Consider the following 13,463-nt stretch of genomic DNA (forward strand, 5'->3'; position numbering starts at 1 on the left):
TTTCAGTGACAGACAAAGGATACAGTGTTTTTTTTGGTCTAATTAATTATACAGTAGGCCCAGCAGCTTCTTTGAAAAATGTGCTTGAATTTAAGAATATCTCTGTATTTGGTACGTTCCCCTTTTGCTTTAATTACAGCATGAATTCGAGTTGGCATGGACTCCACAAGTTAGTGTAAAATCTAATGACACAAGGTCACGTGACTATGGAGGAAGGTCCATGACTCCTTGGTGCTCTTTGGTCTTCAAGTATTAAGTAATTAGTAATTAATGAGTCATCACTAGTTTGCCGATCAAAAAAGAGTAACTAATGATTAAGTAATTAGTAATTAATGAGTCATCACTAGTTTGTGCCGATCAAAAAAGAGTAACTAATGATTAAGTAATTAGTAATTAATGAGTCATCACTAGTTTGTGCCGATCAAAAAAGAGTAACTAATGATTAAGTAATTAGTAATTAATGAGTCAACACTAGTTTGTGGGGTCAAAATAAAGTAACTAATGATTAAGTAATTAGTAATTAATGAGTCATCACTAGTTTGTGCTGATCAAAAAAGAGTAACTAATGATTAAGTAATTAGTAATTAATGAGTCATCACTAGTTTGTGCCGATCAAAAAAGAGTAACTAATGATTAAGTAATTAGTAATTAATGAGTCATCACTAGTTTGTGTCGATCAAAAAAGAGTAACTAATGATAAAGTAATTAGTAATTAATGAGTCAACACTAGTTTGTGGGATCAAAAAAGAGTAACTAATGATTAAGTAATTAGTAATTAATGAGTCATCACTAGTTTGTGCCGATCAAAAAAGATTAACTAATGATTAAGTAATTAGTAATTAATGAGTCATCACTAGTTTGTGCCGATCAAAAAAGAGTAACTAATGATTAAGTAATTAGTAATTAATGAGTCAACACTAGTTTGTGCCGATCAGCAGGTGGTTGATAATAAATCAGGAACAACTCATGACGAAAGTGTTCAGTATGTTGATTCACAGATATTTATGAACCAATCGTTACCCAATGACTTATTAGTGGAATATTTCCCAGTCTGTTCTCCAGCAACCCATCATTATCCAGTATATCATATTTTTGTGTTACCACAACATTTAATGTGTCTCTTACGAATATGAGTTGTACTCAGACAACAGTCGGGTTAATGAGTCTCACTTTAAAAAAAAAAAGAAAAAGAAACAGCAGGATCTCCTGCAGACTCCAGTCCCACCTTCCTGTTATGACATTCTTGACTAAAAATAGGAAACCTGGTGCACTTGTTTGGCTCTGAAGGGGCAACATGAAACACTGAACAGGCTGCTGCCCAGAAGCTCCGGAAGCTCCACTTTGATTTGACACATGAACCACATGCCTCTCCGTGCTGGGGCACCAGCTTGAGACTGATAACACAGCAGCAATGTGATCGTCATGCTGCATTAGTATAGAACGGGAGGAGAGTCTGATGCTGCTGAGAAGCGTACGTTATTCCATCTTATTTATTAAGTGACTACGAGGAACTTTTAAGTGTTTATGAAACAGTGATTCCTCTGATGATGATATCTATATATATATATATATATACATATATATATATATATATATATATATATATATATATATATATATATATATATATATATATGATCATCATCGGCGTAAAGACTGCTGTTTTTATATTGTTATTATTAATGCCTGTGCTCATGTCTGATCACATATATCATCACATATAAATACGTTGCCTCGTCGCGATCCACACTGTGATGCAGATCTTTACATCAGCAGGCGCTGGTGTTGTACCGCTTCGGTCCAAAGTTCTTCTTAGTCATTTTAATATGGATTTTCGAGATAGTTTAAGATAGAGAAAACTGACATTTTTTTTTGAGAACAGCTCACCCAAAAATGAAAAAGTCATTATTAGTCATTATCTAGCCTATTCACCACTATTTTGATGGAAAGTCAGCTGAAGTTTGGTACTACATAATTCACAATTCTGGAGCTTCAACGTAAAAGTAAAATAGCTCCACAGAGATCATGTAATGTAATCCAAGTCTCTGGAAAAACCCTAAGATCCCAAATTAATCTGAAAAGATGTTATTTAAACCATTTTAGTGTCGGTGTGCCCCCCGTCTGAGGTGGCTGCACGAGCTCAACTGCATGTCGAGGGTATAAATAGCATCTAATCAAATCAGTTTTGGTATCTCGAGCTTCCGGAGAATTAAAGTCCCCATCGACTTCAGTTGTTTAGGAGCATGCTGCAAGCCTGTTGTATGAACCACAACTGTTTTGTGGAAACTTCACCTTCCATCGGCATGGGGGGGAGGAGATAATGACAGGGCAGAGTAAGCTAGCTGCACAGCTAACTGAGCTAACAGCAGCTACAGTAAGCAGCAGTTAGCAGATACTGTAGCAACGAGTACAGCTATGTCTGTCAGGAAACTTCAGAAATCACCAAGAGTTGAGGCAGGTAAGTGGATAATACTTATTTAACTTAGAGGAGGAAAGTTGTTGTTTCCACTTCACTATTTCCAAAAACTATTGGTGCTGCTGTCACAAAGACAACTGGATCATTTCCGGTTTCCCCAAGGACAAATCATAAGTTTATTCATTCATTTAGCCTATAATGGAGACGTGAAATCGGGGAGAAATGGATGCAGTTTGGTTGGACCAGTCAGCCTTCAGTGTCCCGAGAGCTAATGTAAAGTTTAGAAAGAATCCAACCTAATGCTTATTCTGTAGCCACTGCTTTGAGCAATCAACATGTAATTCATATGTTAAGGTAAAAAAAAACAACAACTGTCTATTGTCAGTTTCAGCTGAATCAATACAACATGTAAACAAACCTCAGCTAATATTCAGCTTCAGTTGTCACTGTGTGTCAAACAGGAGAGAAAAAAAAAACAACCCATTTGTCAAGTCAACACATTGGTGAAGTTTCAGTGGAACTCTTTCGCCTCCCAGTGGTCGCTCTGTTCCTGACAACTTGTAATGCCGGTTCTGACACTTTCTTTATCATAGTCAGCAAGGAATGAACGATCCATAAGCTATGCTGTCCCCATGACTGTGGTATGTGCTGTATTTGAGGCTCAGACCTCCTGGGGCTGGGATAAACACCCGTGATCAAATCAGATTCTGCTCTGATCCGGAGAAGGAGAGCTCAGAGACTACTTTTTAATTTTGGGGATTAAAAAGTGGATTTATTTTCACTCTTGTTACATTTTACGGCTAACGTACAGTAAGGTAATCTGGCTGTTTGGGGAGAATAAACACTAACACGAGTAAGACGAAGAAACACAAATGATCCCACAGTCAAATGTGCACATGTAAAGTTTAGTCTCGTTCACCAGCTCCCCTATCACAGAAGTAGCAACAGGCGACCAAATGTAAGACGTTGTTACCTTAAGTAAACGTGTGAATTTCTCTGGTTTGAACATCGCTGGAAACATAAATGCACAACATAAAGGTTCCCTCCCCTTCAGATCTACTGTTTGAAAATGGGTGTAACCATGAAGTGCAAGAGCTGACAGGGGCCATCCACTGCAGGAACACCAGTTATTTAGATCAAAGCCCAAACTTGATTCGTTTTCCCAGGAACTTAAACTCTGAGACACTGAGAGGTGAAATGGCGCAGAAAGGAGTTCAGCTGGACGAGGAAACCTTCTCTTGTTTGATCTGTCTGGATCTACTGAAGGATCCAGTGACTATTCCTTGTGGACACAGCTACTGCATGAACTGTATTCAAAGCCACTGGCAAAACAAGTTGATATGAAAACTTCCTGACCTAAAAGAAAGTAAAACTAGTTAGTCAGTTAGTTGTACCCCATGGTACCTAAATACATATACATAAAGAACTGATGCAACTAATTCCTATTTAGGGTACACTAATCTGCACCTGTCAAATGCTCAGTAGGCCTACCTCACGTGGAGTGAGTCTATAGTACAAGTCTGCTGCCTCAGTCAAGTAACCAGTCACCTGATGGAGAACATGTGACACTAATATGAGAGTATAACTGAGGCACTTTTCCTCCTCAAACACCACAAAGTTCACAGTTCATGTTCAGAGCTGAAGCCGTCAGAAAATCATCAAATGGATAAATTATTCTTCACGTTTGGTTTCAAGTATTTCCATGTTGTTGAATCATAATTCTAGAAGTCAGAGAACTTAAAAAGCCTCAAATGTCACATTCCTAAATACTATTTACAACCTGAGAGCTGATGTGAAGAATATTTGTAAAGGTGAATCTCTTCTCTCCCGTCTTTCCCGTGTGACCTGAATGCATCATCAGTGTTACAGGCTGTGACTCCTGTGAACAAACTGACACAGTGTGATGTCACATATATTTAAATGTGTCTTTACTGATGTTGTTTGAAGCTGCCAAAGGCTCAGTGAAGTTTCTGCATGTCTTCCTGCAGTGAACATCACAGCAGGTCAACAAGTGAACTGTGAAAACTGATGCAGGACACAAGAGGGCGCCGTCATCCTGCTAACCAGAGATGTAGTGGAGGTTAAAGCAGCTCCTCTCAATTTGTCTTTAGGCTGATAAAAACCCTCAAAGTAAAAGTGCATTGTGTCATACATCAAATTACTGAAAGTTGTAAAAAAAAATTTTAAAAAAAGTCCTCAGCTTCACCTCATAGTGTTAAAAATTGACATGATTTAAGAAACATTACACAGTAAAAATAAAACAAAATGGGAGATATTGTTTGTGAAGTTCTTAGTAGGCTTCACACTCAGCATTCGAGTTGTATTTGGTAAAAAAGGACTTACTGTTGACTTGTTAGGTGGTTCTTACTTGTTTAAAACACCTCCCTGAAGGTAAACGCTCACAGTGTCAAACCACGGGTCAAAAGAATGACATCACACATTATCCTGAAATGTTTACTCTTTGTTTAATTCATATTTAATTCATATCATTTCCAAATGATGATGATTGTATGCATGTAATATATAGATAATGATTTAGTGCATTTGGGGTTTTCTCACATTGCCATCTTGAGGTTTTCTGCCCCTTTCCTACTGTATAGGTAGTGACGCTAAACACAACTAATGCTTTACCCATCCCCAGCCAGTCTTTAGCCATTTGAATACCTGTTTAAACAGTTGCTGTGTGTGTGTGAGTGGAGAGGGCAACCACTGTGTGTTATTGGGCAATCATGTATTATATAATGGCAATAAAGTTGAATCTTGAACACTTGATAACCACTGCCACTCCTTTCTGCTCTCAAACACAGCAGCTCCACTCTGTCACTATATCTCCTTGTTCCCTCCCCTTCAGATCTGCACTTTGAATGAGGGTGTAACCAGGAAGTGAAGGAGCTGACGAGCCTCATTCACTGCGGAAGCTCATGTTGTTCAGATCAGAGCTCAGACTAGTTTCAGTTATCAGGAAGTGAATCTCAGACAGTCGTTGACACTCGGAGGTGAAATGGCGCAGAGACGACTTCAGCTGGATGAGGAAACTTTCTCTTGTTCCATCTGTTTGGATCTACTGAAGGATCCGGTGACAATTCCCTGTGGACACAGCTACTGCATGAACTGTATTAAAGATCACTGGGATAATGAGGATGAGAATCAAACCCACAGCTGCCCTCAGTGTAGGCAGAGCTTCACACCGAGGCCTGTCCTGGTGAAAAACACCATGTTAGCAGTTTTAGTGGAGGAGCTGAAGAAGACTGGACTCCAAGCTGCTCCTGCTGATCTCTGCTATGCTGGAGCTGAAGATGTGGCCTGTGATGTCTGCACTGGGAGGAAACTGAGAGCAGTTAAGTCCTGTCTGGTCTGTTTGGCCTCTTACTGTGATAAACACCTGCAGCCTCACTATGAAGCAGCTCCTTTAAAGAAACACAAGCTGGTGGAGCCGTCAGAGAAGCTCAAGGAGAACATCTGCTCTCGTCACGATGAGGTGATGAAGATGTTCTGCCGTACTGATCAGCAGTGTATCTGTTATCTCTGCTCTGTGGACGAACATAAAGGCCACGACACAGTGTCAGCTGCAGCAGCGAGGACTGAGAGGCAGAGAGAGCTGGAGGTGAGTCGACAAAACATCCAGCAGAGAATCCAGGACAGAGAGGAAGATGTGAAGGTGCTTCAACAGGAGGTGGAGGCCATCAATGGCTCTGCTGATAAAGCAGTGGAGCACAGTGAGAAGATCTTCACCGAGCTGATCCGTCTCATGGAGAAAAGACGCTCTGATGTGAAGCAGCAGGTCAGATCCCAGCAGGAAACTGAAGTGAGTCGAGTCAAAGAGCTTCAGGAGAAGCTGGAGCAGGAGATCACTGAGCTGAAGAGGAAAGACGCTGAGCTGAAGAAGCTCTCACACACAGAGGATCACAACCAGTTTCTACACAACTACCCCTCACTGTCAGCACTCAGTGAGTCTACACACTCATCCAGCATCAATATCCGTCCTCGGAGATACTTTGAGGATGTGACAGCAGCTGTGTCAGAGGTCAGAGACAAACTACAGGACGTCCTGAGAGAGACATGGACAAACATCTCACTGACAGTGACTGAAGTGGATGTTTTACTGTCAAACCCACAACCAGAGAACAAGACCAGAGCTGGACTCTTAAGATATTCACGTGAAATCACACTGGATCCAAACACAGTATACAAACATCTGTTATTATCTGAGGGGAACAGAAAAGTAACATACATCAGTCAACCACAGTCTTATTCTAGTCACCCAGACAGATTCACTTCCTATTATCAGGTCCTGAGTAGAGAGAGTCTGACTGGACGTTGTTACTGGGAGGTGGAGTGGAGAAGAGGAGTTTATGTAGCAGTCGCATACAAGAGTATCAACAGAACAGGGGATGTGAGTGGGTTTGGACGAAATGACAAATCTTGGTCATTACATTGTGTCAATAACAGTTATAACTTTTATCACAACAAAGTTGAAACTCCCGTCTCAGGTCCTCGGTCCTCCAGACTTGGAGTGTACCTGGATCACAGTGCAGGTATTCTGTCCTTCTACAGCGTCTCTGAAACTATCACTCTCCTCCACAGAGTCCAGACCACATTCACTCAGCCTCTCTATGCTGGACTTTTGGTTTATTATGAATCCACTGCTGAGTTCAGTAAAGTCAAATAGACAGAAGTCATTTAAGGGACAGTGAGTTAAACTCTGAGTTTTAACTCTTAAACTTATTCTGTCTTCATGTTTGTGGCTGATTGTTGTGTCGTGTCTTCACCTGTCAGTCAAACATGATGGGCGGGACTTTGACATCTCCACATTTCCTGTCTCAGTCTTGTTGCTGTCCTATCTGAATAAATGCCAATAAAAATGTTAGCGTCTCTTAAGGTGGCAGGACCAGCGGGTGTTATTATGATCTTCATTAATAAAGGACATTGTTCTGTTTTTCTTTGTCCATAGCTGAGATTCTGGTCAAACAAACGTCACGTGCATGAAATCATTTGAGAGACTGACTCTGATTGTATTTACACATTGAATAAAGTTGTTTTATAATATCACATGTCGTTTTCAAGTTTATTGGACTTCACTTCTAAAATAATACATTAAGTTTCAAATCATGTGTTCAGTACAGGAACCCTGAAACAGGTCAGCAAATGGTTTGGGTCCCCTACAAACTTCATTAGTTTAATGTACCAGTACAGGTAAAACTACAGCAGTATTTACAGAAGAAGGTGTCTTAATGTTACCTGCTATATGTTTTTTGTATTTGCCGAAGTGGGAATAAACATCAGAGGGACTTGACGTCCAAAAGGCAGAAGATGTTTGGGGAGAGCCAGGCCTGTGCACCACAGTAAAGAGGCAGACCAGTATTATTCAGAAGTAACGGATTACAGATGCTCGAGTTTCAAATACATCCAAATAAAACACAATATACTGGTATGAGAAAGCATATTGAATTATTAAAAGTCATTTCAGTTGGATTTTGTTTGTTTTCTAAGGGGAAACAAACATATTTCATATACCAGTAACGATCAATCAGTAATCGATAGTAAAGAAATTACTTTAAATTCAAACAGCGTTGGAAGCGTGTAATCTGTTACTGTCAGATACTTTTGGATGGATCCATCTCGTGTTGTCGATTAAGACATTTTCAATCGGTTAAACTCCGGAGGCCGATTAATCGATTCATGATTAATCATTCATCGATTAAGTGGAAGAAGTATCTTACAGTAACGGATCACAGATGCTCGAGTTTCAAATACATCCAAATAAAACACAATACACTGGTATGAGAAAGCATATTGAATTATTAAAAGTCATTTCAGTCGGATTTTGTTTGTTTTCTAAGGGGAAACAAAACATATTTCATATACCAGTAACAATTAATCAGTAATCGATTGATAAGGCAGCCGCCTATCGATCAAAGGAGTTACTTTAAATTCAAACAGCGTTGGAAACGTGTAATCTGTTACTGTCAGATACTTTTGGATGGATCCATCTCGTGTTGTCGATTAAGACATTTTCAATCGGTTAAACTCCTGAGGCCGATTAATCGATTCATGATTAATCATTCATCGATTAAGTGGAAGAAGTATCTTACAGTAACGGATTACAGATGCTCGAGTTTCAAATACATCCAAATAAAACACAATATACTGGTATGAGAAAGCATATTGAATTATTAAAAGTCATTTCAGTTGGATTTTGTTTGTTTTCTAAGGGGAAACAAACATACTTCATATACCAGTAACGATTAATCAGTAATCGATAGTAAAGAAATTACTTTAAATTCAAACAGCGTTGGAAGTACTTTTAAAAAGCAAGCGTGTAATCTGTTACTGTCAGATACTTTTGGATGGATCCATCTCGTGTTGTCGATTAAGACATTTTCAATCGGTTAAACTCCGGAGGCCGATTAATCGATTCATGATTAATCATTCATCGATTAATCGCCCTTTAACCGATTAAAAATGTCTTAATCGACATGAACAGATGGGCACATCCAGAAGTATCTTACAGTAACGGATCACAGATGCTCGAGTTTCAAATACATCCAAATAAAACACAATATACTGGTATGAGAAAGCATATTGAATTATTAAAAGTCATTTCAGTTGGATTTTGTTTGTTTTCTAAGGGGAAACAAACATATTTCATATACCAGTAACGATCAATCAGTAATCGATAGTAAGGAAATTACTTTAAATTCAAACAGCGTTGGAAGCGTGTAATCTGTCACTGTCAGATACTTTTGGATGGATCCATCTCGTGTTGTCGATTAAGACATTTTCAGACATCGGTTAAACTCCGGAGGCCGATTAATCGATTAATCATTAACATTCAGCCATGTTTACGGCTGCTCGTGTGTTTTTCTCGGACTTGACACCTGACGTGTTGAACTGACACCTGACGCGTTGACCTGTGGCCCCTCTCCCCGGCCGCCCGCCGCCGGCCGCCGGGTGCAGTGAGCCGGATGCGACGCTAGAGTCCTCCCTCCGCCTCGGCAGCGCCGCTCGGCTCCGGGTCTTGTGTTTACCTCCCAGCACCCAGCGCCGCCGTACCGTGGCCAGCTGGACACGAACCACACATCCAACAGCCTCAACTTAGCCCGAAAAAATACTAATGTAAGCTGCCCTCGCTTTTCAATCCTTCGCGGATTTTTTTTTTGCCCCTGCAGCGCCCGTGTGTTAGCGACACCGTAGCAAAAGGTGAGTTTTGATCCGCACTCGTATGAAAAAACGACACACGCTCAATGACAACACTGCGGCTAACGCTAGCTAGCTAGCCAGGCGCTAGCTAGCTAGCGTTAGCCTAGCAAGCGGGGCTGCCTTTCCTATCCCGTGATGGAGGGTTTGTGAACATGGCGCCCTCCAAAACAAACGAGCAGGTAGCCTGTTAGCCAACTGTGTTTTTTTTTTTGTTGTTGCTGTTTTGTGGCGATGGATAGAGCTGCGTGTGCTCTAGAAATACTACCATCTTATCGCTTTGGTTGTGAATCGTGTCTGGGTTCGCTGACAAGTTGGCTAGCGTTGGTTTACCGAGCAGCCAGTTAGCTGCGTAACAGTTTGCTAGCAGCGCTAACAAAAAATGAAGTCCTCACGATAGCCTTCCTGCCAGCCAACCGTTGATTTTACGTGTTATTTCAGGGGTTTGTGTTATTATTCAACTCACGAGGGGTGTGAATTACCTGGTTTAAGTTATTTAAAACAAGTTAAATCGGCCTTTTTCTCTTGACAAGCGTCAGTTAGCTAGCTAGCCTGCTAGCAACGTCAGCTAACGCTAAAACCAGCTTCTTGAATGCCCGTGGCCTTCCACTGCTGCCTTCTTTGTTACCAAATCTACCAGTGGTGCTTGGTTTACGAGTCAGTTAGGACATTTGTTGATGAGTTTTTAATTACAATACGATAATCCAGATCTTATTTCACAGAACGGGCCATTTGCTCTCCTCGTATCGGTTGTCAATCTGGTTGCTATTAGCTGGCTAACGGTGAATGGCAGATGCTAAAATGTTTTGACAGCCCCGCATCCTTCACACCTGTGCGACTCTCGTAGTTGAATTCATTGATAACACAACCACCAGGGATGCTTCTCGATTTGGGGTGACGTCTGGAGGAATGTCAGGTTTTCTCACAGGGGGGGACAGCAGCGCTGTGGTGTCTCTTTGTTTACCCTGGGAGCCACTAAACCCTCTCAACCTGAGTCTGGCTTGTCTTGTTAATTGGGCTCAAGTGTCGCACACCTCGTCTAATTGATCCGGGGGAGCACGTTGGCCTGCAGAACCACCGTCCTGTCATCGTGTGGCGTGAGCTGTCTGGAGACGAGAGGTGCAAGGCCCGCAGCCCGGTGCCAGACAGAGGTGTCTGGGCTGCACACATGCCAGCACAGGAGACACATGTGGAGGAGGGAGAGCTGGTGGCCATGCTGCCCTGGCGTCATGGCACAGGTGTCTCTCTGTCACCTCACTGCTCCTGCTCCCTCTGTATCCTGTAAACGTCTGTGCACCAGTATCAGATTGTAATCACTAGGTTGATTTCCCACTCATTGTGGCTTTTCTTAAAGGATAAGTTCACCCCCCCTGCTGATGGAAAGTCGGGTGAGGTTGCAAATCCACTAAACATTTCTGGAGCTTCAGGGGGAAACAGTGTTGCAGCGTTTTCCTAAACAACTGAAGTAGATGGGGACTTGTTTTAAAATGTAAAAAAAAAAAAAAGATATTTCGGCTCCGTACAGCTCATCCAGAATAATCTCCAGAAGCCCTGAGATCCCAAATTGTTTTGAAAAGAAAATATTTACAACTTCGACACACGGTCAAGCTTGTACACCAACCTCAGATGAAGTGTGTGCTACAGAATTGATTTGGGATTTTTGGGACTTTTGAACACAAATCCTCATCTACTCCAGTTGTTTCAGAGAACGCTGATTTGCTGCGAAACTCCAAAAATGTTTTGTGGACTACGAAACTTCACCCCGCTTTCCATTGGCATGTTGGCGAGGAGATAAAGACCTTTAACCTTTATCCTTTAACCGAGAGGACGATTTAAGCCATGATGGCTGAAAGATGTTGCTCCACCTCGTCACTTAGTTCTGCAAAGCGCTGTGCACGCTAAACACCTAAATTAGAGCTGCAGCGGTCAGTCAATTGAAGGTTAAGTCATTTTTCAGGATATATGTAAACATTTGCTGGTTCCGGCTTCTTAAATGTGAGTGTTTGCTGCTTTCTCGCTGTTGTTTCTCACAGTAAATGAAGAGTCTTTGTGTTCTGGACTGTTGGTTTGGACAAAAGAAGACATTTCAAGCACTATTTTTGGACATTTTATCGACTTATTGATTAAACATGAAAAGAATCAGCAGATGAATGAACAATTAATGTAACTGCTGCCGTCCCAAAATACACAGCGTAGGAAAAAAGAATGTAATGTTTCCGGGTTGGCGTCCAAGTATTCATACCATTTCAATCGACAAGACCACTTCTGCTTTTTTTTTTTTGGGCAGACGCTGCAAAAACAGTTGCAAAAAAAGTGACATCAGTGTAGAAATCCTGTGGAAACCACATTGTTGCATTCAGCGCGGCTGCTCATTCATTTAGAAAATCCAGATTTGGTGATGTCTGAACGTCTGGGTGTTTGTAGTCAGTTTCTTTTTCCCGGCACTTTGTTTCTTCTTTATAAATGCTGAAATAAAAGCAAGAAACATTTTATTTTTTTAACCAAAAACAAATCTAATAGAGACAATTCAGTCACATGTAGAGAAGTCCAGATGGAAACAATGATTGCTTTAGGTTATCCTGGCTTGCAGCCTTAGTATCAGATGCATCTGGCTGATATTTATGTCTCAGAGTCAGTCTGAAGTATAAAACACAATTCTTAAAAGGCTGATTATATCACACGCCACCGATATGTGAACCACTACATTTCTAGACAATATACTGCATACTGCATTTTGCCTGTTCGATGCGCCTCTCCACATGCTTTGTGTTGATTTTTTTTTGTGTTGTTCATTTGCATTATTTTTTGGTTAATTTGCTTTCAGCACCAAATAGGTTGATAATTTTCTTCCGGAAATGATTTCACGCTGCGCCCCGCGGTGCACGCTCTCGTGAGAAATGTGTGAAGATGAACGTCCTCTCTCGACATCTGTCGCAGCCTCCTCTACCACAAAGTGCACTAAAAGCCAAGAGTCTTCCTCTGTGTCATTCTGAGCATTACTATGGTTAGCTTCTGGCTGTGATTTATGAAAGTGACATCTTAAGTTTCACGGATGGTTTAGAGGAGGACCGCATAAAATTGGATTTGAATTTCTCAAGATGTTTGGGGAGAGCCGGGCCTGTGCACCGCAGTAAAGAGGCAGACCAGCGTTATTCAGAAGCTTTGAAGGTCTCTCCGACGCTTCCTTGTCAAATTTCTCCTGACATTTTCCGATGTTTGTGTTGATATCCTCGTGGCATCGAGGGAAATCGTATGAGGTATTAAGAATGACAACAAGGCAGTCGTGATATAAATACTTCTCCACTGATGTTATCAACACAGTCATATTTATATCGTTGATTCAGATGAGTTGGGGATGATTCAGTGATGAGTTTAGAAATATGGTCAAGGAGGATTAGACGTTGAAAGCCGTGAAATAACCTCGGCACGCATCACCTCGGTGTTTTTTCTCTGAAGCCTGGAGCTCAAATAACACGATTGTGGAAGTGGGAGTCTTTCTTTCGAGGAAGCCGGCCTCCGTCTGGACGGATTCTGTTGTTTGCCGACCAACACGTACACAACAGAGCTGCATCGGATAGTTCAGGGAACCTGTGCAGGATGGATAAGCATATAATCTGACTGATTTCCTGGTCCAGATGAGTATTGATCAGAGATTTGCTTCCGAACAGGTGCCCTTGTTCTGTTTTCTAAAATATATTCTAGACATTCATGATATGAATCAGCTGAAGCCGATAATCGACAACTTCTCATGATCGATACCGATGAGATAATCGATAATATTTTACACCTGAGGGTGAGAAAGGCCCAGATGCAGTGAGCAGAGATGGAAGATTTAATTAAAACTCTAATA

General features: G+C 41.2%; 2 protein-coding genes across 6 annotated transcripts in view; both read left to right on the forward strand.

The window, feature by feature from the left end:
* Window positions 1-5,192: 5,192 nt before the first annotated feature.
* Window positions 5,193-7,465, forward strand: LOC141016255 (tripartite motif-containing protein 16-like). The gene has a single exon (XM_073490517.1). It carries the CDS (start codon window positions 5,418-5,420, stop codon window positions 7,083-7,085), a length of 1,668 nt encoding a protein of 555 aa, XP_073346618.1. The 5' UTR covers window positions 5,193-5,417; the 3' UTR covers window positions 7,086-7,465.
* Window positions 7,466-9,482: 2,017 nt separating this feature from the next.
* zmynd11 (zinc finger, MYND-type containing 11) overlaps window positions 9,483-13,463 on the forward strand; it is a 32,686-nt gene continuing 28,705 nt past the window's right edge. For 3 of the 5 annotated variants that reach the window (XM_073490509.1, XM_073490511.1, XM_073490512.1), the window contains exon 1: window positions 9,484-9,616. The gene's annotated coding sequence lies outside the window, so the exon portion shown is untranslated. Of the gene's footprint in view, window positions 9,617-13,463 lie in introns of all 5 variants that reach the window. The other 2 variants (XM_073490510.1, XM_073490513.1) reach the window with 1 other exon arrangement.

This window comes from Pagrus major, chromosome 21 (assembly GCF_040436345.1).
Source record: "Pagrus major chromosome 21, Pma_NU_1.0".
Classification (NCBI taxonomy): domain Eukaryota; kingdom Metazoa; phylum Chordata; class Actinopteri; order Spariformes; family Sparidae; genus Pagrus; species Pagrus major.

Excerpts from the sequence above, each read along its gene's own strand:
- LOC141016255 (XM_073490517.1), top strand. The coding sequence starts at position 5,418 with ATGGCGCAGAGACGACTTCAGCTGGATGAGGAAACTTTCTCTTGTTCC.